Raw genomic sequence first — 21,767 nt, forward strand, 5'->3', positions numbered from 1 at the left:
AGCAAGGCATCATAGGAGATGTAGTTAAACACTAGCTGGAGTCACCCTTTTTTATACCCAGTGTGACCTGACAAAGAATAAATGGACAGCGAGGCAATACTGGAACTTTGGTCTTAAAGGGATTTGTTCAGATTCCGTAGCAGAAGCTGGTTTTTCATAATATATATAATGAAGTAAAGGAGCTGAAACACAACTCTCCTGCAAACTCCCCCTTTGAATTCCCCTTTAGTGAATAGACCCCAACAATTTCAGCTAGTCTTACAAAACCATGAGCCAAAAGCATTACACAGTTTCATTATGTGATCCATATACAAGGCCACTGGGTGTCAAACAAGGAATCTCTATTAATATTATTATTATTTTGTATTTATATAGCACCAACAGTTTATGCAGCACTTAATACATTACATATATTGAAGGGGTATGACACGACGAGAATTGACAGACTAAGACTCTAAGATACATCTACTTCAAATAGTACATATAAATCAAAGTATAGCAATAATAGTAAAATCAATAGTAACATAGTAATTAAGGTTGAAAAAATACCTAAGTCCATCTAGCTTAACCCTTCTGTCTAGGGTAGGTAACCCCCCCTCATTTTAATACATGAAAAATGTACACAGCGCATTTCATGTATCTAAAACAAGCTATACCCACATTTACATATCACAGTATAACATGAAATATTATAAATTGGACTCGTTATGTAAAATGACTGCCATGCCTGCAGTTACCGACCTGAAATGCCAGATTACCCAGATACACAGCGCCATCTATTGGCCAGAAAAAACACAAAATCTGAAGATTTGATAAAAGCTGGTTAAAAGGGCTGAGGCCTTTCTGACTTTGTTATTATAATTATTATTATCTTTTATTTATTAAGCGCCAACAAACTATGCAGCCTAGTACAGTTGAATTGTTGAATTGTTATGGATAATTCTGCAAGTGTATGATCACAGAATGCATTAGGAAAACCTGAAGAATACCTACAACATATATGCATTGCGGTGATTTTAGGTTCTGTGCAGATATGGTAGAAAAAGTTGTTAAAGTTAAATGGTTGCTGAAGCATAGTATGGTTTTTTTTGAGACCCCTGTAAAAAAATATCATCACCTCCATGACTTCTCCGATATTTTGTATATTTTCTCTTCTGCCTCCAGGATGCACGGAAGATATAACTACCAGTGATCACTCTCCGGTATTCGCCACGTTTGAAGTTGGTGTAACTTCTCAGTTTGTTTCTAAAAACCGTGAGTTTAATAATTCTAAATTATATATTGTGGAAATACATCTGAAATTCATCAATAAGAATCAGGTTCTACTGATTCTTCAATAGTTTTAAGTAATTTATGTTTACGAGAAGGTTTATGGATGGAAGCCAAGCATTTGAGCCTGTCTCAGTCTTATTGTGCATTCTCATCAGATGTTCTTCCCAACCGTGATAGAGGATGCTCTATTGGTGATGCATTTTAGTTTTAGTATTACAAAGACTATGTGATGACATGCGCGTGTGGCTTATTTGTTTACTGATTAGGTCCTGGCGATCCAGATTCACAGGGACACATTGAACTGATGAATTGCAAGGCCGCTTTGCACACCAAGAGCCATACAAAGTTCTACATAGAGTTCCATTCTTCCTGTTTAGAGAGTAAGTTTGTGAAATTATGTGGGAGGTGTGTGCATGTCCCCAAGCCTCACGGGATTTGTGATAATCATACCACTTATGTTAAATTGTTTAGGGTTATATAGTGCCAACAAGGAAACACTGACATCCACAATGCTGCTTAAAACATTAACAGAAAAGAATGCATTGAGTTGCTATAATACACCTATACCGCGTACTGTATCATGCTATGAAGCCAGGTGTGATTTATCATTATCAATTGTTCCACTTTCCCCATTACATATACAGAAAGCAATATGGTTACAATAGCTTACACAGTTCTTTACCAGAGAAAGCACTAGATTCTTCTGCCCAGCACAAGGTGTTAGACATATATACATACCTGGGAACTCGTGCCGCTTCCTCGAGTCTCAGAGTCGGTTTCTTCTTTTCCTGGGCAAAGGTGTAATGTTTGGCAATGCCCACTTTCTTCACACTCTCGACCCACTAAAGGTTGTCTGTGGCTAGCTTAACCGCGCACACGCAACTACCCCTGCCCTATGTGCAACTTCATCCACCTCTTCACGAAACCACCCTCCTTAAAGAGAGAGAGAGAGAGAGAAAGCTCCTGGTAGCCTCGTCCTTGGTTTTGAAAGAAAAGCAAATTGTCCATTAATGTTATAAGCTCTGTAAGTCCACATTTGCACATTTGATATTTCCCAGAAGTAATCAATAAGACAGCATTCTGATATCTAGGGCTTTGGTGCCTTTTTATTAATTGGATTACTCAATACTGCATGTATCTTTAAAAATAATAGTGAATGCAAATTCTATGTCTCCGGTATCTTAATATCAAGTGTACAGCGCTACGGAATTTGATGGCCTAGAACCTCTAGGGTCTGCCTTCTCACAAATGAATCCCTCACACAGCCTGATGCAATCGAACAGGAGTGTTTGACATGTAATCCACCTTTGGTTTAACTACCTGACTTTGTTTAACTTCACTTTATTGCTTGTTGAGCTACTGTCTGCTATCTCCTGGAATATCTCATTCAAACAAATATATTCCTGTACTTGTATCCTCTTGTATATTCCTATATAGTGCAATGAGAATAGCATCCTAACCTACATTCTGTCATAGATATGGTGAAGAGTCCAGAGTCCGAGGACCAGGAGTCAGATAATGGGATGCTAGTGGTGAAGTTTGGGGTTCTTCCCAAGGTAATTTACTTGAATCATATACTAAACCCAAGGCAGTCAGTGCTAAATGATCATGGTGTTTATGGTTAAAGTACTGTATATCACTTTACACAGTTAAGTAACCTAAGATATCTTTCACTAACACTATTAAACCCACACCTTTCTCTTGATCTACATTCTCTACCCCAACCTGTTAACCTATGCTTATATTGGAGTGTCCTAACAAAGTTATATATTTGCAGCTTACACCAATTATCTCCGACCCTGAATATCTCCTGGATCAGCATCTTCTGGTTTGCATCAAATCTTATGACACTGATGAGTCCTATGGTAAATGCCCAAAGATCAGCAAAGGCTTGCTGTATGGATTTCTGTCCACACCTTACCTGTCTATGTCTTTATTCCATGCAGGATCATTTTAGGATAGGACTTTGAGTGGCTGGTAGCATTTTAAGGAACTATCAACAACCTTTTATCGCAGGGTAGTATTAAGTAGACATTTAATTACAGGGGGATGCCTTCCCTAACCACAAAGCGGTTTCCATATACATTATGATTTATGTCAGAAGGAGTAAGGTTTGGTTTCCATGTTAAGGTGGGATTTTAGAAAGCAATTGAAATTTTAGGAGATCGGAACCGTGGTGAAGCATGTTAAATTCTAATTATAGGGCAACATGGCCTCTCTCTACAGTGGGTAAAAAAATGTACAGGAATTAATAAAAGCAGATAAAAACATATGTAACAAATAAAGTTTAGAGCAATGCACATGTGTTTGGGGAGAGTATGTAAAAAAAGTATATCTTTGTTTGGACACCCATCTACTTGGTGGTCATACGGTTCATATAAGAATGAATTGGAGCATCTTCTGCGGCTTAGTTTAACAATGACCTGCTGATACACGACGAGTGCACCATTCCAGCTTCTCAGGAACACAACGCTCTTTGATTATAGAGCTAGCTTCAGTCATAAGACATCCGCCTGCACCGGAATTCTCTTTAATGTGAATGGGTTGTAAGGTGTATTCTAGGATCTGACAGAACACTACTAAGGAGATATGTGTCTGGCGCATTTATTTCTTGGCTTTACTGGGGCCTACCAGAAACTCCATCTGTTTATAGAAATACCAAGCTCCGTTGTGAAGCCAGCCGTCCCATCCTAATGCTTGCCATGCTGTCTGTCTGTGTAACAAAATCTGATCTATTTGGAACCCATTTCTGTATTTATAATGACATCTTTATCTGTTTGTTCTCTAATTGTCATCACTGATTGATGCTCACATTCATTCTAACCTATAATCTGCCAGTGAATTAACTACTGAGTTTTATGCATTACGCTATAACTTCAATATATAAACAGGGTGTAAACATGGGGTGCAATAAGAGGAACATGAGAATGGTATGGGCAAAAGGCTGAATAGGGCTGTTAGAGGGAACATATAAACAAAGGGTAAACATATCATTGGAGGGTAAAATCTCATTTACTTTCCATTTATTTAACTTTTATGCCATGTTGCCTTCTCATGTCCCCTTATTTCTTTTCTTACTTCTTTTCTTGTCCTTTTTTTTCTATTAAGCGCTAGAAAGGTTGAGGAAGGATAAGCAGCTAAGTTACACTTATGTATCCATGCAGGTGAGGGCTGCATTGCACTGAGAATGGAAGACCCTAAACAGCAGGTCTCATTTTTTACCCCTTTGGCACATCATGGGGAAGCGACAGGATACCTCCAGGGAGAGATCTGTCTCCCTGCATCTGAGGGCAAGCAACGCGAGAAACTATATGGTGAGTTTCATAAATATTGTTACATAACTCCATGCCAGGTTCAATCACACCCTATCATTATAACCTTTTGTAATATCGTTAATAAAATATTTAAAAGAACGGATCCCTGTCTGATTCGTATTGTGACCCATAAATGTAGATTCCATACAGTCAATAACAGTACATCAACAATTTGGGTTCCGTGTGTATAACAGCATTTATCTGCAAAAAAAATTGTGAATTATAAATATAATCTCTCTTCCCAAAGCTAACCTTGTTTTAAAAAAAACAGGGTCCCATTGCCAACCTTGTCTAAAAAAACAGCTTCCTATTGTTGTCCCCTAACAGCTTCATAGTTCTAACTGTAAGAAAAAATAACTTCCCACTGCCAACCTTGTCCCAAAATAGCTTCCCACTGCCAACATTGTCCCCTAACAACTTCCTAGTACTAACTGTAACAAAAACACCTTCCCAATGCCAACCTTGTCCAAAGACAGTGAGTACATACTATAAACCCACTACTCCACACTGTTTGTGTCTGTTAAAACAGATTTTGTCAAGATTGAAAAAGATGAAACTGTGGCACACAAACAACCAAAACCTCAAAACAACCAACACCTGGAACAAACTTGGTAATGTATGGGTACTAGATTATCATGTAATATCATCTATACCAAACATGTGTTTAATATACACATTTTTTCAATATTCTCTATATCTATCTATCTATCTATCTATCTATCTATCTATCTATCTATCTATCTATCTATCTATCTATGTATTACATATATACTCTTATGTTTAATGCAAGAGTAGCCCCCTCCTCCACCATGATGCAGTTCTTGATGATCAATACTAATATTCAGTTAACTAATTAAAGGCAATTTTGCAATTAGATGCCATACATATCATAAGGATTATATGGTTATTCTTCTTATTATTATACTTCTTATTGTTATTATTCTGTCTTCTTCATCAATACGCTTCTTTGGACGGTTGATACAAGTTGGTAGTTTATTTTCTTATGTATGTGCCTGGTTGGGGTGTCAGTGAACTAGTCACAAGCATATTACCTTTCTACCATAGGTTTGCCTCTTGGAATAAAAGGACCAAAGTTCTATATGCGCCAAGGGGGTCATAAATCAGTAAATATTTATCCATAACAGTTTCCAACAAAAAAGTTTAAACCTGTACTAAAGCCATCCCTACCTCATTTACCTGAACTTCTATTGTTGAGTATGTCGGAAGAGTGAGAAGCACCTAAAAGCCTCTGAACTTTATATATGGGTCCTGAAGACTTCCATATCTTTCATTCTTTGTTGCGTCTTGGCCGCCTCCTTCAAGGGGGACCTGATTCTAGCTAGGACATCATGGAAATGTTAGTGTCTCAGATTGGGAGGTTTGTGCTGACAGTAAGATGGAGAGGAAATATACAGATTTCTAGAAATGCATTAGAAATTCATTCAGGTTTTTTTCTCAGGAGTTTTAAAGGTTTCGTTGATAAGAGTTCCATAATGGCTCGGATGCTTGGTGTGCAGGTGTGTCCCCCAGAAGCACACAGCAGGTAACACAACATTATAGTTATCATTTATTATTTTTGTCACAAAGCGACCTGTCAGTCTGTCACTCTCAGCCGACATACACTTATTTATAAATCTGCTTTTGCTTCTTTCTCCCCTTTCTGTCTAATGTCATTTGCTTTTATTCATTAAATAAAATATGAGTGGCAGAACTGTCAGGCCCTGCAAATCTCAGATTGTGAACCAAATTGACCAAATAAAAAGAATCAATTTTAATCTAATCCAACCTCATATTGAATGAGTACATAATGCAGCCATAATGACAGGATACAGGAACAAATCCCCAAATAAAGCACAGAACAGAAATGACTATAGCTTAGTCCTCAAAAAATAATAAGATCCATAGATGTACATGCATCATGCTATGCACCTCCTCTTAGCACTTAAACACTGATGTAACATTTTTTTGAAATAGTTTGATGCTTGGAATAAGTATATCCTTGTTCCTCCAGCATAGATCATAGTGGATCCATTCCAGTCTTCTCAGGTCAGGTAAAGCAGAGTCCCCCAGATACTCCACCTGGATACCGAGGAAATGAACAGCGTCCCAAACCAGGATCCCCAGTACAAGGACGTGGGGATAACCCCATAACGCCGCCACCTCGCTCCACTGCACCAGCACAAAAGTTCACACACCCCAACACGGCCCGTACGGGCCTGACCGTCCGCCAGCAGGATTCACAGTGAGTATTTTTTTACCTGAGTGTATGTTATATATATAATTAATACTGTGTAATTCTCACTCTCGCCCCTGCATTCCCGCTGCTGTCCTCCTCCTCCGTACTTTGACAATTCTAGTTTTTTTGCACATGTGTACAAGAGTCTGAAGAGTGCATATGACGTCCCTTTAATATGTGTACATTATAATCAACAAAAAATAAAGCACCCTAATTGATGATAAATCCACTAATCGTGGCCATTAAAGTTTTTTAATCCATTATTTGTTTTGTAAATTCAGTGACAAATATTAGAAATCTTTCTTTTCTGTTTTAAACCAAAAGTAACGTGTCAAGTCAGTCCGAGACAACTGGTGACTTGTCTTTTCACTTTCCTTACCGCTTGCTACGACTTTCTCTGTGTTAATAATGAACTGTGTCTAATGAATTTAGAGTTAGGCATAGCATTCTGGCATTTTTTGTTTTTATTAATCACAATTTACTATTTTCTCAGCAGAACGGCAAATCCATCTGACACTCACGAAATGGTAGATAATCCTTTATACGGTGCAGTTAGTGGTGCTCTCTACCCTCCTGCAGTCCAGGTTAGATCTCTGAAACCCCCGGAACCCATGGCCCGACCTTGCCCTGCCATCCGCCCACGTTCCATGACTTGCTCCTCTACAGACAAGAAGCCTGCACCTATGGACAAAACAACAGTTAAAAATACCCTATTTACCCCTGCCCCTCAGGCTACCCCTCGACCAGAAACTGTTCCAACTTTACAAAAGCAGCGTCCACCTGTGCCAGCCAAGATCCAAGCCACACGCGAGAGTCAGCACACCTAGATTTGTCATGGGGCAATACTAATGGTACATCTCTTCCCCACGATCGTTATAGGGGTCTATTTCAATGTGTTAAATAATTATTTGTATTGAGCACCCTGATTGATAGTTAATTACTTCATATCTGGATTCCCTGTAGAGTGCGAGCTCTAAAATTCAAAAAATGATGAATAATGGCCTTATGAAGAAGTAATATCTACAGACACGTAATATGAAATCCTTTGGAGGCAAGTTGTCTGATGGTGGTTTGCTCCCTCTGAAGGTCGGACTCCTCTTTGATAACGGGGCTCAAAAACAGTGTTATTTAAGGATTAAGTTAATACAAAGAATACAAAGCCACGTTATTAAATAATATATTTTCATGGTTCCTCGTGATCTGATATTTTTGCCGTGCATGATGTTTTCACTTGGCCGAATAATAATCATTTTTTCAGTTATCCAAACAATAACTGTCTTAACCCCTTAATGACAAAGCCCGTACATGTACGGACTCAAAATACATTGTTTCAATGGGTTTTGGGACCGCCCATTGTCCTTAAGGGGTTAAAGGAAAAACCAGAGAGCCCGTGGTATAGTGTCGGTTTACTTCCACTCATACGTTATATTACAGAACTTTAGACTGGAATATGCTCCAGAACCACCACTGTTTCATTTGAATGGTGTGACTGAATTATTATATGAATTTTAATTGCGAGGCTTGTCATCAATAATCCTGGGCTAACCCAATGTTGTCCCTAATACTGTCTAAAGAGAGAATTTGAGATTTTTGGGATTATTTTAAGTGACTTTTTATCATTGATTGACTGTACAGATTAAGTTACAGAATGACTGCAAGGCTAGGTTTTTTTAGGCATTATTGATTGAAAAGATCTATAATTATTAGAATTTATTTAAAAAAACATAATAAACAATATTTAAAGCAACTTCATAACACAGAACACTGGATCTTTTTATCATAAAATCAAAACTTTGAAATTGTCCTGATGAATTTACAGTATTTTTCTCCCTTTTGGCACTGATGATGTACACAGAGCATTACTGTTATAGAATTTCAAGTTTCCTAAAGTCTTTCCATCCTTTTTTATAAGTTAGGTACTGACCTCCTTGGTCTTGTTTTATTCTCTTACTGTGAATATGGAAATTACTTTTCCAAAGGAAACACTGGTTAACTGTTGGATGGATATGTTTTAATATATATGTGTGAAGAATTATTTGGGGGGAAACATGGATTTGAGGGAGGGAGATGGGGAGATATAGGGGAGAGGTGAAAGAAAATGTGTGTGTTGGTGTATGTCTTAGCGTATGTGTTGAAGTGAGTGTGTAATGTATGATGTTAGTTATTCATGTGTTAGTGTGTGTGTTCATGTCTGGTGCTACAGTTTGCTACAGATGTAAGAGTGTGTGCCTGTAAATGGTATAAATGTATGTCCATGTGAGTTGTTAGTATAAGCAACTGTATGGTGTTAAAGAATGCGTGGGTGAGGGTATGGTGTCAGAGTGAGTGTGTGTTAGTTTATGGTGCATTTGTGTATTATAGCTAATTTTCTTGTTAGTATGTATGTGTTTGTGTGTTACATATGATGGGTGTTAAAGAAATACTGCTCACAGGAGCTGCTTACCTTAGGGTCACCACTGGTGGCAGTTCATAAAATATCAAATAATTGATCAAAATGTCAAATAATTGCAAAATAGCAAATCATTGGTTTGTTATATGCTGTAAATTGTTGCATTTGCATGATAGTACATACACCAAAACAAATTCATACTAACTAGAAGAGGTGGAGAGTCTACAGTGAGCTGCTGAATGCCAGGTTTGGCAAAATAGAGCTCTTATACATTTCTTTCTACCATGAAACCTCTCCATCACCCCCAGCCTAATCATACCCATGACCCCTAAATTGCCCTGATGTAGGTAGGGCTGGGGATTACTAGCCCACAGTTGTTTCAAGACGTTTGTATATGCTTCTTGCTGCACAGCCTAGCACTTGGTCCAGTTCCCATTCCATAGCTTGTTTCCTAAAGACGAAATGGTGTTACCACTTTCTAATTATATTCACTTATATATTACACACTGTGTGTAATACACAGCGCTGTTTGCATTTGCTGTTTATATGTACTTATGTTTTATATTTTTATGCTGTGCATGCAACATTAAACTAGACAGCAATCTGGGTGGTGTATTAGTATCTGCCAGGCTGTGTACTCAGAAGTGCTTTTGCTGATCTACCCAAATATGATTTTCAACCCAAAACTGCTGTTAAACCAAAGGCAATAGAATTTGGTACATACACTTATTTATTTGTGTTTAATATGCTTGTAACGTGCATTAAAGTATTTACATGAAATGTTTTTGTAACTGTTTTCTAGTAAAAACAAAAATATTAATATTTGTCATTAATTTTTCAATATGTATGTATTACTTAAGTAAAAGTACTGATGATTTCTATTTATTTCTTTTCTGGGTAATTTGGAATAGCACGGCTGTTTGTGCCGATATAACTTTTATTATATTTAGGAGATTATGTCTCAAAAGCATTTTTGTTTTCATAATTCTTGTTCCATTCTTCTTTTCCATAAAAAGACATTCTTTGCAGAAACAACATGAAATAAATCATGGAAAATAAAGCTGATCAATACAATCCATGCCACTAAATAAGTGAATGTGCAGGAGATCAAATTTCCTGGGAAATACAGCATAATAATGATCAAACTAATAAAGAGAGATTATGTATAGCTCTATGAGAGGGTTCATCATAAGCGTCTAATAGAATAACAGCACTGAAAAAGAATTGGAATATCTACTGTACTTATATGCAATTATTATTAACTAATTATAAATTATTAAATATTCACCTTCAGGCATTCTTCCTGCAAATCACTTCAATTTGCATAATAACATTATGCTGCAAATGTACGTATTGAGATAATTTTGACCATGTAATCCTGTATCTTGCCTTATTTATCAATTGTAACTCTTTTAGCTAGTACACAACTATGTTAATGAAGGAATGACACTTTATATTCAGCAAACTTATTTATTTTTTATTCTAGAAAGTACAGGAAAAATCAATTTACAGTTATTGCATATCAATTCCAGGTAACCTGGAATAATTTATTAAGATGTTATTAAATTGCATACATTATGTGATTTTTTTTTCACATATTCTTATAAAATTGACAGGGATGTCTATATGGTACCTAATAAAAATGGTAAGTGTGATGACTGCGACTTAATTACCTGACAGCCGTGAAGACATAACTACACCTGAACCCCTATTGATGTATGTATGTATAAATATTTCTAAACACACACATATAGATAGATAGATAGATAGATAGATAGATAGATAGATAGATAGATAGATAGATAGATAGATAGATAGATAGATAGACAAACAGGTAGATGGATGTATAGATAGATAGATAGATAGATAGATAGATAGATAGATAGATAGATAGATAGATAGATAGATAGATAGATAGACAGACAAACAGGTAGATAGATGGATGGATGGATGGATAGATAGATAGATAGATAGATAGATAGATAGATAGATAGATAGATAGATAGACAGATAGACAGACATTATGTTACTGATCTGCTGGCTGTCTAGTAGTATATGTGTATTCTATATAGGAAGCATGTGATGTATGAGTTCTCAATAAATGGATGCAATACATTAGTGCACAAGTGCCTGTGGATGTACGAAATCTTTGCAAGCTGTACTTTGGAGGAAATCCAGAAATAACCCTATATATTTTGTGACTAGTTCAGCGTCAACCTGGCTCCAAGATTGGCAGGTCAATGCTGAGCCTTAGGGGCCAAGACATTTTCCAGGCTCGTTGTTCTAATTCACCCATTTCAGCTCCAATCAGTCTGCTTTTTGCTTACTCTGTATACCTAAGAGTCAGCCTGATGTCCAGCTGTTTTTTTATTGATGATGATGATGAGAAGGGAGAACAAACAGTATAATGTTTGTTACAACTCTTTTGCATACATACATCAGTAGTTATGTATGTGTAAAATCTCTCTCTCTCTCTTATATATATATATATATATATATATATATATATATATATATATATCCATCCATAGATATATATAATTTACATTTCATTACCAATAATAATGGTTAAAACGCATGCAACAGCTTACGTTCAGACACTGACACTGGATTTTATATTTGGTAGTTTGTGTGGGTTAAGTTAACGTGGAGTTAAATTATTTCAAAATATAAATAGGTGCAAACATTACATGGGTCAAATTTAAAAGCCTTTTTACTGATCTGTTTAAATTATTTTTCCCCTTCATATGGTTAACAGTATCTTAATTGAGTTGTGCGACTTCAGCGACTTTAAGGAAATTGAAGTAGCCTTTATTTACTACACATATTTTAGCAGCATTAAAAGTGCTACCATGTAACAATCCGTGTTAAATAAAACGCTTACTTCAACTGACATTTGTTACATGTGCTGGAAAATATACATGAAATCAACTGGGACGCCGGATCAACCGCAAAAATGGGAATAGAAAAAAAAAATAAGCACAAAAATTGCTTTTTAAATTTAATCTGGCTGTGTAAGGGTTAAACTGCCTACACTGTCTTAAGGCTCCTCTGAACGTTGTGTGTTTATTTTACCTGTTTGTGCTTTGAAAGTAGTTTAGAGCAGTCTACAAGTGTCTAGACCTACTTTTTTCTATTTAGGAAATGTAATCTCTTAGGTGAGGTTCTTTAAGATGAGTTCTTTTAGGGGGGTTCAAACATGTATTTAAACTGCAATCTGCACTTGTTTCATCGCTGTTAATATCGAGTTATTGATTCTGGCCCCAGGAACAGATAGAACAGATAGATATTCCCTAGATATAGGGAATACACCAATGGAATCCCTCCAATTATATCGACTACTGCTTTATCAATTAGGCAACAGTTTTATATTCAATAAATTAGCATAAGCGTTCCCTTAATAACAGTAGTTACGTCTATGCAATTCTACTAAGCTTTGCATGCTAGAAATAACCGTAAGACGAAATAAATCAGTTATCATGTGATTGTTATTTCTAAAAGCCCCAGAAGAGGGATCCAAGGGCCATTCCAGTAGCAGCTCCAGCGAGCATCCCCATGGCCAGGTCTCCATCGTTGTCATGATATCTCTCTCGGATGATGATGTGATTACCAGGAGGTACTCCTGTGAGGTGAACAAGGAGGAATTGGTAACCATGTGCAAGTCCTCTGCTCCTTAGCTGGATGGGCATCATGGGATCTGCCCTCTTTTGGTTAAACAGACCTCTCATATATTGGGATAGTCTTAGCTCTCCTTTCCCTATCTCCAAAAACTGCTTCTCATTTCCAACTTTAACTGCTCAGTAAATAAACCATCTAGTCAGCTTCTTTAAGATCTTTTATCTTGTCATTCTATATCTTTAACAAACCCCTCTGCACCTCAAAATAGAAGAGCTATAAAACAATACAATTCTTTGGTTCCACCATAACGTGCTTATAATCATTAAACATAAAACTGATGCATGGTTATTTAACCTTTCTAAAGTGTTCTGTAGGAAAACAACTCTCCCTGTTTATACAACCAACAAACGCCCCAGACGAACAACTCCTGTACTGTCCTTTTGAGCTCTTAGTGAGATGTTCATTTGTATGTAGAATGAAACATGTTGGCAAGCTCCTAGACCCAGCAGCTCTCTAAAGTTGCACTTTAAAGTTTAAAAAGGGAGACTGAATAAATGTCCACATACTGAAACATGCAAATCTTTCTAACATGATCATCCCAGTACAAAACATTTCATTTTACCTTGTTGATATGGATAAGAGGCATACACTTGCCCATCTCTGGTATAGACAACTTGAGACCCTTGGACTGGATATCCTCCAGGATAATGCTCATATCCATATGCCTGATAATAACAATTTATTACAAGAAAAACTACGTTAATTTAAAAATCCAGATTTTTTAAAAGCCTCTAAACAATACTCATCTGCAATAGTATTTTGATCATCATAACAGAAAAAAAAAAGATTACAAAATTGTTGCTTTTTAACTTACCGGCGGTGAATCATATTCTGTATAAGGAGGAGCAGGACCAAGGATAGCCTCGTTGTATAGTTGATCTGGAGCCAGGATCAGCTAGGGAAGAATGTAAATTGGTAGTAACTGGGATTTATGCTGATCTAAAAATATAGCTGGAAAATAAACTTTTATTCTAATGTACGTTACCTACATATCTCACAAGTGACCCCCTTTTTGACCCATATCCATTTGTCCCTCTTTCCTCCTCTGAGTTCCCTGTTTTCAATGGGCTCAGGAGGTTTGGTGGATGTCAGCATATATACATCTTCTTAGAAATGCATTATAAATTACTATACTTTATTAGTATTTATTATATATTGTTTTATATAGTGCCAACATATTCTGCAGCTCTGTACAATGGGTAAGCAGGACATAACAAGTGGTGCAGAAGAGTTCAGTGTATGGGAGGGTGCGGAGTCAGAGGGAGAGAAAGGGCAGCAGGGGAACAGATATTTCACATCTGATTGTTTCAATGTTATTATTGAAGTAGATGGCAGAGTGAGAGACAGTTAGGTTAGTGGAAGGGGTAGTAGTCACAGGGAGTTTAGGATTATGATAAAGGGAAGAGATATGCAAGGGTGAGAGCAAAGTAGTAGGAAAGTAGCATGAAATCAGACATAGAATGAGACTTCCGCCATCTACATTCAGAAGTGCGGGAGCAATGTCGAAGATGTCGGGTTAATGCATGTGCCTGGCTTGGACACATAAGCATTGTTGCTACATCCTCAAGAGCAGATGCAAGGGTGAAGTTATAGAGAAAGGTAGCGTTGTTAGGGCATGACATGTTTGAGACGGAGAGAGGAGACGGAGTAAATCGGTTGAGAGTTCCTGAAGATTGAGAGAGCTAAGGAGTAGAGGCAAGCTGTCAGAGAGGTGGTGGAAAGGGAATTAGAGAAGTTAGTGAGTAAATTGTTCACAATGGCAAGTTCTAGCCCCTGGCCATGCCTCTAGCCACACTTCCTAACGCAAACAAAATCCACTTTGGACATTTGAAGTGTTCTATGTTACCTGGTACTATGTAATTATAAAATCTCACTGGGGTTGCTTGCCTCTTAAGGTGGGAGAGTTGTATCTATGTCATTAAAGATTAATGGCTAATATAATCCTTTTTCATCCCGTTCATCTAGGTGTCCATTCACCTCAGCTCTCATATGTCGTTCCTGTTTATGTAAATACCATAGATGTGAGGGCAGTAATGTGTTTATTGGGGGTGCTGATCTAGGCGACTGGGGCGCTACTCCCATACCAAACTTGGCAAGGCTGTTCCCCTTCCTTACATAGTCTCCTTTCTATGGTGTGTTGGGATAAGCTGTCAAATAACAGTGTTCTGCCTCAGAAGATCACACAGTATAATCGGTACTTTAGAGGACAAATGGCCAGTTTAAAACTGGCCCACCAGGGAGCACAATTGTCCAACAGGGGTGGTCTGTCCCAGGTAAAGCAACATAGGCTGCAACCTACCCCCCACACCTGCTGCCTTAGACCAAAATACTCTTCTTGACATTTTAGCCTAGGATAAGCCCTACCTAAAGATATGGTCTAAAAATACCAACACAATATTTATCACAAGATTTACTGCTACCTAGGGCTAGTGTGTTGGTAGAACAGATCTTTATCTTTTTTCCATATAGTCTGTCATTCTCCTGGCACTACTTACTGTTTTAGTCCGGGCTTCCTGCAGAGCACTTTCCCAAGCCCTGGAAACAAGAGAGGATTTAAATTAATTTTAGTTTAGCCTACAAAGTTTTCTAATGTCCCAGACACCCCCTCTAAAGAGGAATGTATATTAAACTCCTCTATGAGTATTCTATCAAAATGAAAAAAAAAAAAGTGTATATTCAATTCACTGAGCCGGTGCTGGAGCTGCCTGGAGGAAAGTATATCATGTGATATGTGATATACTATATGTGTTCGGCAGAAAACATCTACTGCGCAGCAAATCGATGGGAGACGAAGGGATGCAATGAAAATGTTAAGAGGCCATACAGATATCATATGCATAGGATGACTGGATTGTCCCTATTCAGTTTTGTGTAAATTAAATTTCAATATATTCAGTATACTGCATGTACCAACATATAATGTTTTATGCATATGCCTGGGAGCTGAGGTGTTTGGATAGTTGGAGATATTAACTCTAACCTCCCCACTCCATAGATACATTTTCATTCCGCTGGGAAAAAATATTCTAGATGCCTGTAGGGATGTATGAGAAGCATTCTCTGCACCAAAGTATAAAGATAATTAGCATTTAAATGTAGAAATACAACATTTTGTTTGATAACAAACACTTACAAGCAATCATCAACACTTTCCGCAATAAGGTTAATGACTTTTCCTTCGTGGCAAACGATCTGTATGCAGCAGTCTTTAGATTTCCCTTCTGGTGGGTTTAACTCTAGAAAAATATTTATATATAAAAACAATAAAAACCCAATTATAAAAGCAAATCAGAACTTCACACACACAGCACAGTGGATATAAGGACAGACTTGGAATATAAATTACCTGCAGATTAATTTTTTACCATAGTACATAACTAAAAAGAAGTACAGGGAATAGTGAACGATTATACAGAAAGGGATATATTATAGTACCTCGGCAATCGTTCCCCACTCTGATTGCTGCACATTCGAACTGCATGTGGATCTTTTCTTCCATATCTTGACGTTCCTGATCGCTATAATAGATCAGATACCCATCTGACCACAGATCAAACCAATTCTTCTTCCATCTCTTTAGAATAGAACCTTGGTGTGAAAGCAAAAAAGATCTAATGATGTAAAACACAATATATTTTGCAGATAATTGAGGGCTCATTAAAAAATGTGGACCGAAAGTGAAACACAAACCTTTTCTATATAAGATAAGATTCAAGAATGTGTTCGTAAGGTGAACAATAAGAATTTTAAGCAGTCAGAATACATACCTGTCATGTCTTCCAGTATGGTTGGCACAATCCTGATTGTGTTACTTTAGTTGACCAATGAAAGAGAGTGGGATTGCAGTGCTTTTAAGGAGCATGACATCACAGCTGCACCATTCTCTTCTATGGGACTAATGGGACGCATGTCCATTTGGCCGGTTACTATAGTGATAAGACCACTTTTCAAGGGGATCATTTCCGTGACCCATCTAAAAGCTAGACTTTTTATGAAAAAAAGTGAATCACATGCTAAAACCAAACTCACTAGTAAGGAATTTTACACTATGGGCACAAATCCAAAACATAATTGCTGATCAAAGATTTGCAAAGTTTGTGAGTCTATTCACACTGCTGATTCCATGTCTAACCCTCTGTACTAATTGATGTTACTACAGGTCAGTGCCACAGCTGAAGCTCATTACAGTAAATACAGTACAGCCAATAGTGCAAGTTAAATGAATATACTTATTTCTGCCATTATTTATTTCTGCATTTGTAGCTATAAGATATATTAACTAAGTGTTTCCCCAAAAAATAACATAGTTACATTTATGCTTCAAACATTGCGATAAAAATGTATGTGTGCATAAGAAATTAATTGGCAAAGATAACACTTGTTGAACGAGAAGTTGATCGGTACAGGGGAGAAAATAGTACGTAAGTGGAACTGACGCACGCTGACAAGAGTTCCTACCAATTTGTTCTTTGTGTTTAGAACTAATGACAAAAATGTTTAAAACACCACTTAAAAAAAAAAGAACTATGGTGGTTCATTTGAAGAAATCCTGAACGTGTGCAAACCATTAGCAACAAAGACTTCACGTAGTCTCATGCCTCACCCCCCTTTTCTATGTAGAAATATCTTGTCCTGTAATAAATACAATGCAATTCATCACTAAAACAATTACCAGTGCTACTTACTTTGGCGAAGAAGCCAACCGCTTTTTACGTATGCCATGTCTTCTGCTCCTGCAATACAAAAAGAAATGCTTTCGGGTGCGCACTCTAAGGGATGGTGGGAACATGATAGCAAATAAGATTTTAGTGGCTTTATCCAAGTTTACAATGGATTTTTTTCCTTCTTTTATATTAAGTATTTTGCTCGTAATATTGTAAGATCCTACAGCAGAGATTGCCGAGCCAGTACCTGAGTGCAAAAGGCGTGATATTTTATTTTGATTATATACAAAAATAAAGGGTATTTATACAAGCTGTTACGATATGGTCTTATTTGAATTAATATAATTAAAATAACGTTTAAGATGATTTTTCAAGAGCTATTAGCACTGCTGATTCCAGCAGTGGTGAGTTATGGGCATTAAAGCAAACCCGCTGGACTTGCGCAGCATTCACTTTAGATTTGTTTAGGATCTGATACTAGTTCTGCTGCTCCATGTTCATTACTAGGCTACACCTGAAAAAAACTGCATGATCAATTGAAACGGAGAAATCAAGTTATCATTATTTTTTTCTGATATTTGAGTCAAATTGAGTTATTATATGAGTTATGGTTTATGGATCACATACATGCATTATATGATTTATGGCTTTATGGAACACATGCACACATTATATTATCACTTCTAATTTTGCTTATGGACTATTTCATACATGCATACGATGCCTAGTATTCTTTCTTGTAACTGACCAATTCACACTTCAAAGGTTTGATACATACCGGTACTGTCAAATCCCCTGCACTGAAGCCCAATGGGCAGGTTGGGGGACCTTATAACCTGATCTCCCTTATAACCGGACACTTTTACTACAGAGATCTGTGCTTAGCCAGCCTCTGTGATATCTCTTATATTACACCATGGGAACCTATGAAGGTGGAGTTCTAGGATACAACATCATCTACTGGTGCTCTGCAGAAAGTAGAATGAGGAAGGCAGAGCTGCCACTTAAATAAGGGTCAGGCCTTATTTAATACATCACTGCTGACCGAAATGTCCTAAAGGTGCTGTTCCAGCTACTCAGTTTTATTTAACAATTTTGATACATTATGCAGCATTATAAACATCACTCTTAAAGCCTTCTTAGATAAAATTCCTTTGGAGAAATTGTCATGTGACCCAAAAACAGGTACTGATAGGTTGTTGCCACATAAACTGAAAAAAGCTTCTTTAATGAACCTGTATTATTTTTATGTAATTAAACCTTCAGAGGAAAGAATAAAAAGACACATTTACCATGGTTTATTTGCCTAGCATACTAGATGCAATGAATGCATTGTCTAAATGGAACAGCAGCTTTAACATATATTTAAAGAGCACTCCAGTTAGTTTACACAGCCTATGAGTCAGTCAATAAATTGTTGTGTTGTACGTGTTAGAAGAATCTTGCTGAAATGTTGTAAGCAATTATTATTGTCACTGCAACAATGCTATGGAACAAGGCTCTCCCCTGTGCATGTCTATGGTCTTATGGGACATACAATTGTTGTTGTAACTGTGGCTATACTAGAACATATTAATATAAATATTACAAACATTAAAATCAGGAGGAATAGATCCTGCATACATTTAAAGATCATCCTGAAACATATTTAGCATTGGAATAGGCTCTGTATCTATAATATGTATAGATCTATAAATCAAACTTTCTCCCTCACGCAAGGCAGCTATCCCTGCCCTTTTCAGTCATGGAGTCAGCGTTATCATGAGGATGGCCCCAACATCAATCAATTGGGTAACTTTCACAGGGTGTTCTGACTGTTATCACGGTCACTCTTCGGGGGACTAGAAGCCTCTGACTGATGGAATGGAAGCAGAAGAACACCTCTGTTAAGTTGTATCGCTCCTAAAAATATTGGTAACACCTGACAGATACCATAAGATGGAGTGCTAGACATTCACATTGCATTGGAATTCTTTGGTAGGTGATACCAAGCAGAGTTCCCTCTGACATCCATGAACTCTGGAGCTAACTTGGGAAACTTGTTGAACATGAAGACGCTCTTCATGATTTTGCAATGCAGTCCATGGGACTTTACTCTCCATGACAGGTCATATCTGACCTCCACAGTTAATTTCAGTTTCACCTTTCCCTTTGAAGAAGAGACCTATGAAGTCCTTCAACCATCAATCTTTTTTGATTGATAAAACTTACCACCTAGGACTACATATTCTCTTGGAAATTAGAGATGACAAACATTTAATATGCTTAAAGTACAGTCTACCACATTTTGTTTTCTGAATAATGTTAATTAAGAATTGCAGACTTAATTCATACCAATATTTTCAAGTATCTGCAGATTTTCTATTACAATATTATTTGACGTACCCTTTTTCATTTTCTGGCCCAATGTAAGATCAGCGTCTTCAGGCGCTTGTTTACTATTCATATTGTAAGGATCTTCTGCTCAGTAAATAGGGAAATCCAGACGAAGTGTATGGAATTTTGGAAAAAAAATAAACGATCTTGCACCAATGTCGAGTAGATATTTTCTGTATCATGTGACTATTATCTTTGTTGTTTTACCGTAGCTATGTTTGCATAATGCAGTTACCACCCAAGAGGGTAGGTGTTAAATGATTAACCCTTCATTTTCCATTGCAATGCACAAGACTCTTAACGCTTCGACTATAAACTCAAACATTTTCCAAAACCATAATTTAGAGATTGAAAATATATATGCAGTACAACGTTCAGCACCAGTATGCATAAAAGACATCATGGGACTAAAAAGGGTTCACACAAATTAAGAAAGGAAGGAAAGATCATAGCTATGAAAGCAGACTTTGTAAATTGGGCTTGTTTAATTAGAAGAGACACCCATATGATTATAAAGTATATTCAAGGACAACAGATGCATATGTCTGGGGACATCTTCTGACATTTGAGGAAAGGGCAGTCTGGGTAGTTAAGATGTGGAATCCACTGCTATATACAGTCTTTTATCAACCTATGTATATTATATGGCGTATATTATATGGTGCATGTATGTATACATTTTCCCTTAACTTGTTTGTGTGTGTTTTCGCTTTCTTTTAACATAATATACACAGTATGTGAGTACATTTTTATATCAACACAAATCATTTTCTATTGATAACATTTCAATTATCCCGTTGTTACAACAGGAAACAGATTTGGTTCTGATGTTCACAGAGGGTTTATCTCAGTTGGTGACAGAAGGTTTGATTGAAAATTATTCTACAGCTGCTCAATGTGCTTTTTAGCCATCATCAGCTGGCGTGCCGATGAACATAGTTTTGGTATTACGAGGCCCAGAAATTAGAATTTATTATCTATTGATTTATATAGAGCTCTGTACAATGGGTGTACAATTGCTCAAACAAATTTCTAGTATACAAGATGCTCAAAAAAGGGCTGTTTAAGTAATAATAATAATTTATACTTACATAATCAAATTACTGAATATGTTTTATGTTGTTTCTAGAAACATTTGCAGCATTTGAATGAAAAAAAATAAAAATATTCTTATAGTCCATTTATCCATAAACACAGGGAATAGTGATTAAGAATGATTGAACTGTAACAAGCCAGCTGATGTCAAACTACCATTTACAAATACAGATTCACTTATTGTCACGTGTTTGAAACATTTGTATAAAGAATGGAGAATGCATATTAAAGTACTTTGTAACCAATTTAATATGCATTCTTTATGTGTATGTGGGGAATTTATTCCCCCACACCCCCGCCACTGTCCACATTTTAGACATTTGGGGTGGGGTTGTTGCCTTCATGCATTTAGATGAAAATAGGCCTGCCTATCCAGTACAATGTATCTACCACAGTCAATGACATTATATAAGGAATTCAATCTATTTTATGGAATATCATACTTAAATGGTGTATTAATTATACAGGATTTGGGAAAAAAAAGATTTAAGAATCATTGCCAACTGCCTCAATTAAATCTGGGCAGAAAGTACCATAAAAATGATGCAATGCCACGTATCTGGATTTCATTCCAACTGATCACAACAACTATGTTTGGGTTACTTAATTACAGATGTCCCTGAATAAAAATCTGCTCAGTTCAGCAAATACCCACTGTGATATCTTTGCTTTTTTTGGCAGGGGCTTGCTTGCCCCATGCCTAATCCAAATTCTTTAAAAAGTGTTGTTCTTAATCGTGCCAG

General features: G+C 36.9%; 2 protein-coding genes across 3 annotated transcripts in view; one reads left to right on the top strand and one right to left on the bottom strand.

Moving 5' to 3' along the window:
• INPP5D (inositol polyphosphate-5-phosphatase D) overlaps window positions 1-7,911 on the top strand; it is a 46,299-nt gene extending 38,388 nt beyond the window's left edge. The window contains exons 19-27 of one of the 2 annotated variants that reach the window (XM_053460930.1): window positions 1,165-1,254; window positions 1,539-1,652; window positions 2,749-2,828; window positions 3,050-3,137; window positions 4,437-4,586; window positions 5,116-5,197; window positions 6,046-6,129; window positions 6,598-6,828; window positions 7,316-7,911. In XM_053460930.1, the coding sequence (XP_053316905.1) occupies window positions 1,165-1,254; window positions 1,539-1,652; window positions 2,749-2,828; window positions 3,050-3,137; window positions 4,437-4,586; window positions 5,116-5,197; window positions 6,046-6,129; window positions 6,598-6,828; window positions 7,316-7,649 (1,253 nt within the window). In that variant the 3' untranslated portion in view covers window positions 7,650-7,911. The remainder of the gene's footprint in view (window positions 1-1,164; window positions 1,255-1,538; window positions 1,653-2,748; window positions 2,829-3,049; window positions 3,138-4,436; window positions 4,587-5,115; window positions 5,198-6,045; window positions 6,130-6,597; window positions 6,829-7,315) is intronic. The other variant, XM_053460932.1, reaches the window with a different exon arrangement.
• Window positions 7,912-12,515: 4,604 nt separating this feature from the next.
• Window positions 12,516-20,087, bottom strand: PLEKHB2 (pleckstrin homology domain containing B2). Its single transcript, XM_053460004.1, has 8 exons — window positions 19,939-20,087; window positions 17,575-17,622; window positions 16,325-16,477; window positions 16,023-16,125; window positions 15,385-15,424; window positions 13,704-13,784; window positions 13,452-13,554; window positions 12,516-12,833 (listed from the first exon to the last, which is right to left on the bottom strand). The coding sequence occupies exons 1-8, from the start codon at window positions 19,997-19,999 to the stop codon at window positions 12,706-12,708; spliced, it is 717 nt and encodes a 238-aa protein (XP_053315979.1). The 5' UTR covers window positions 20,000-20,087; the 3' UTR covers window positions 12,516-12,705.
• Window positions 20,088-21,767: the final 1,680 nt, after the last annotated feature.

The sequence above is a fragment of the Spea bombifrons genome, chromosome 3, assembly GCF_027358695.1.
Source record: "Spea bombifrons isolate aSpeBom1 chromosome 3, aSpeBom1.2.pri, whole genome shotgun sequence".
NCBI classification, from domain to species: Eukaryota; Metazoa; Chordata; class Amphibia; order Anura; family Pelobatidae; genus Spea; species Spea bombifrons.

What these genes read in the sequence shown, in the direction of transcription:
- PLEKHB2 (XM_053460004.1), bottom strand. Translation starts at nt 19,999, where the DNA reads ATGAATAGTAAACAAGCGCCTGAAGACGCTGATCTTACATTGGGCCAG. An exon ending in CAGAATATGATTCACCGCCG is followed by an intron (nt 13,555 to 13,703) that starts GTAAGTTAAAAA and finishes TGTTATTATCAG; the next exon opens with GCATATGGATATGAGCATTA. An exon ending in CTCTTATCCATATCAACAAG is followed by an intron (nt 12,834 to 13,451) that starts GTAAAATGAAAT and finishes TTCACCTCACAG; the next exon opens with GAGTACCTCCTGGTAATCAC.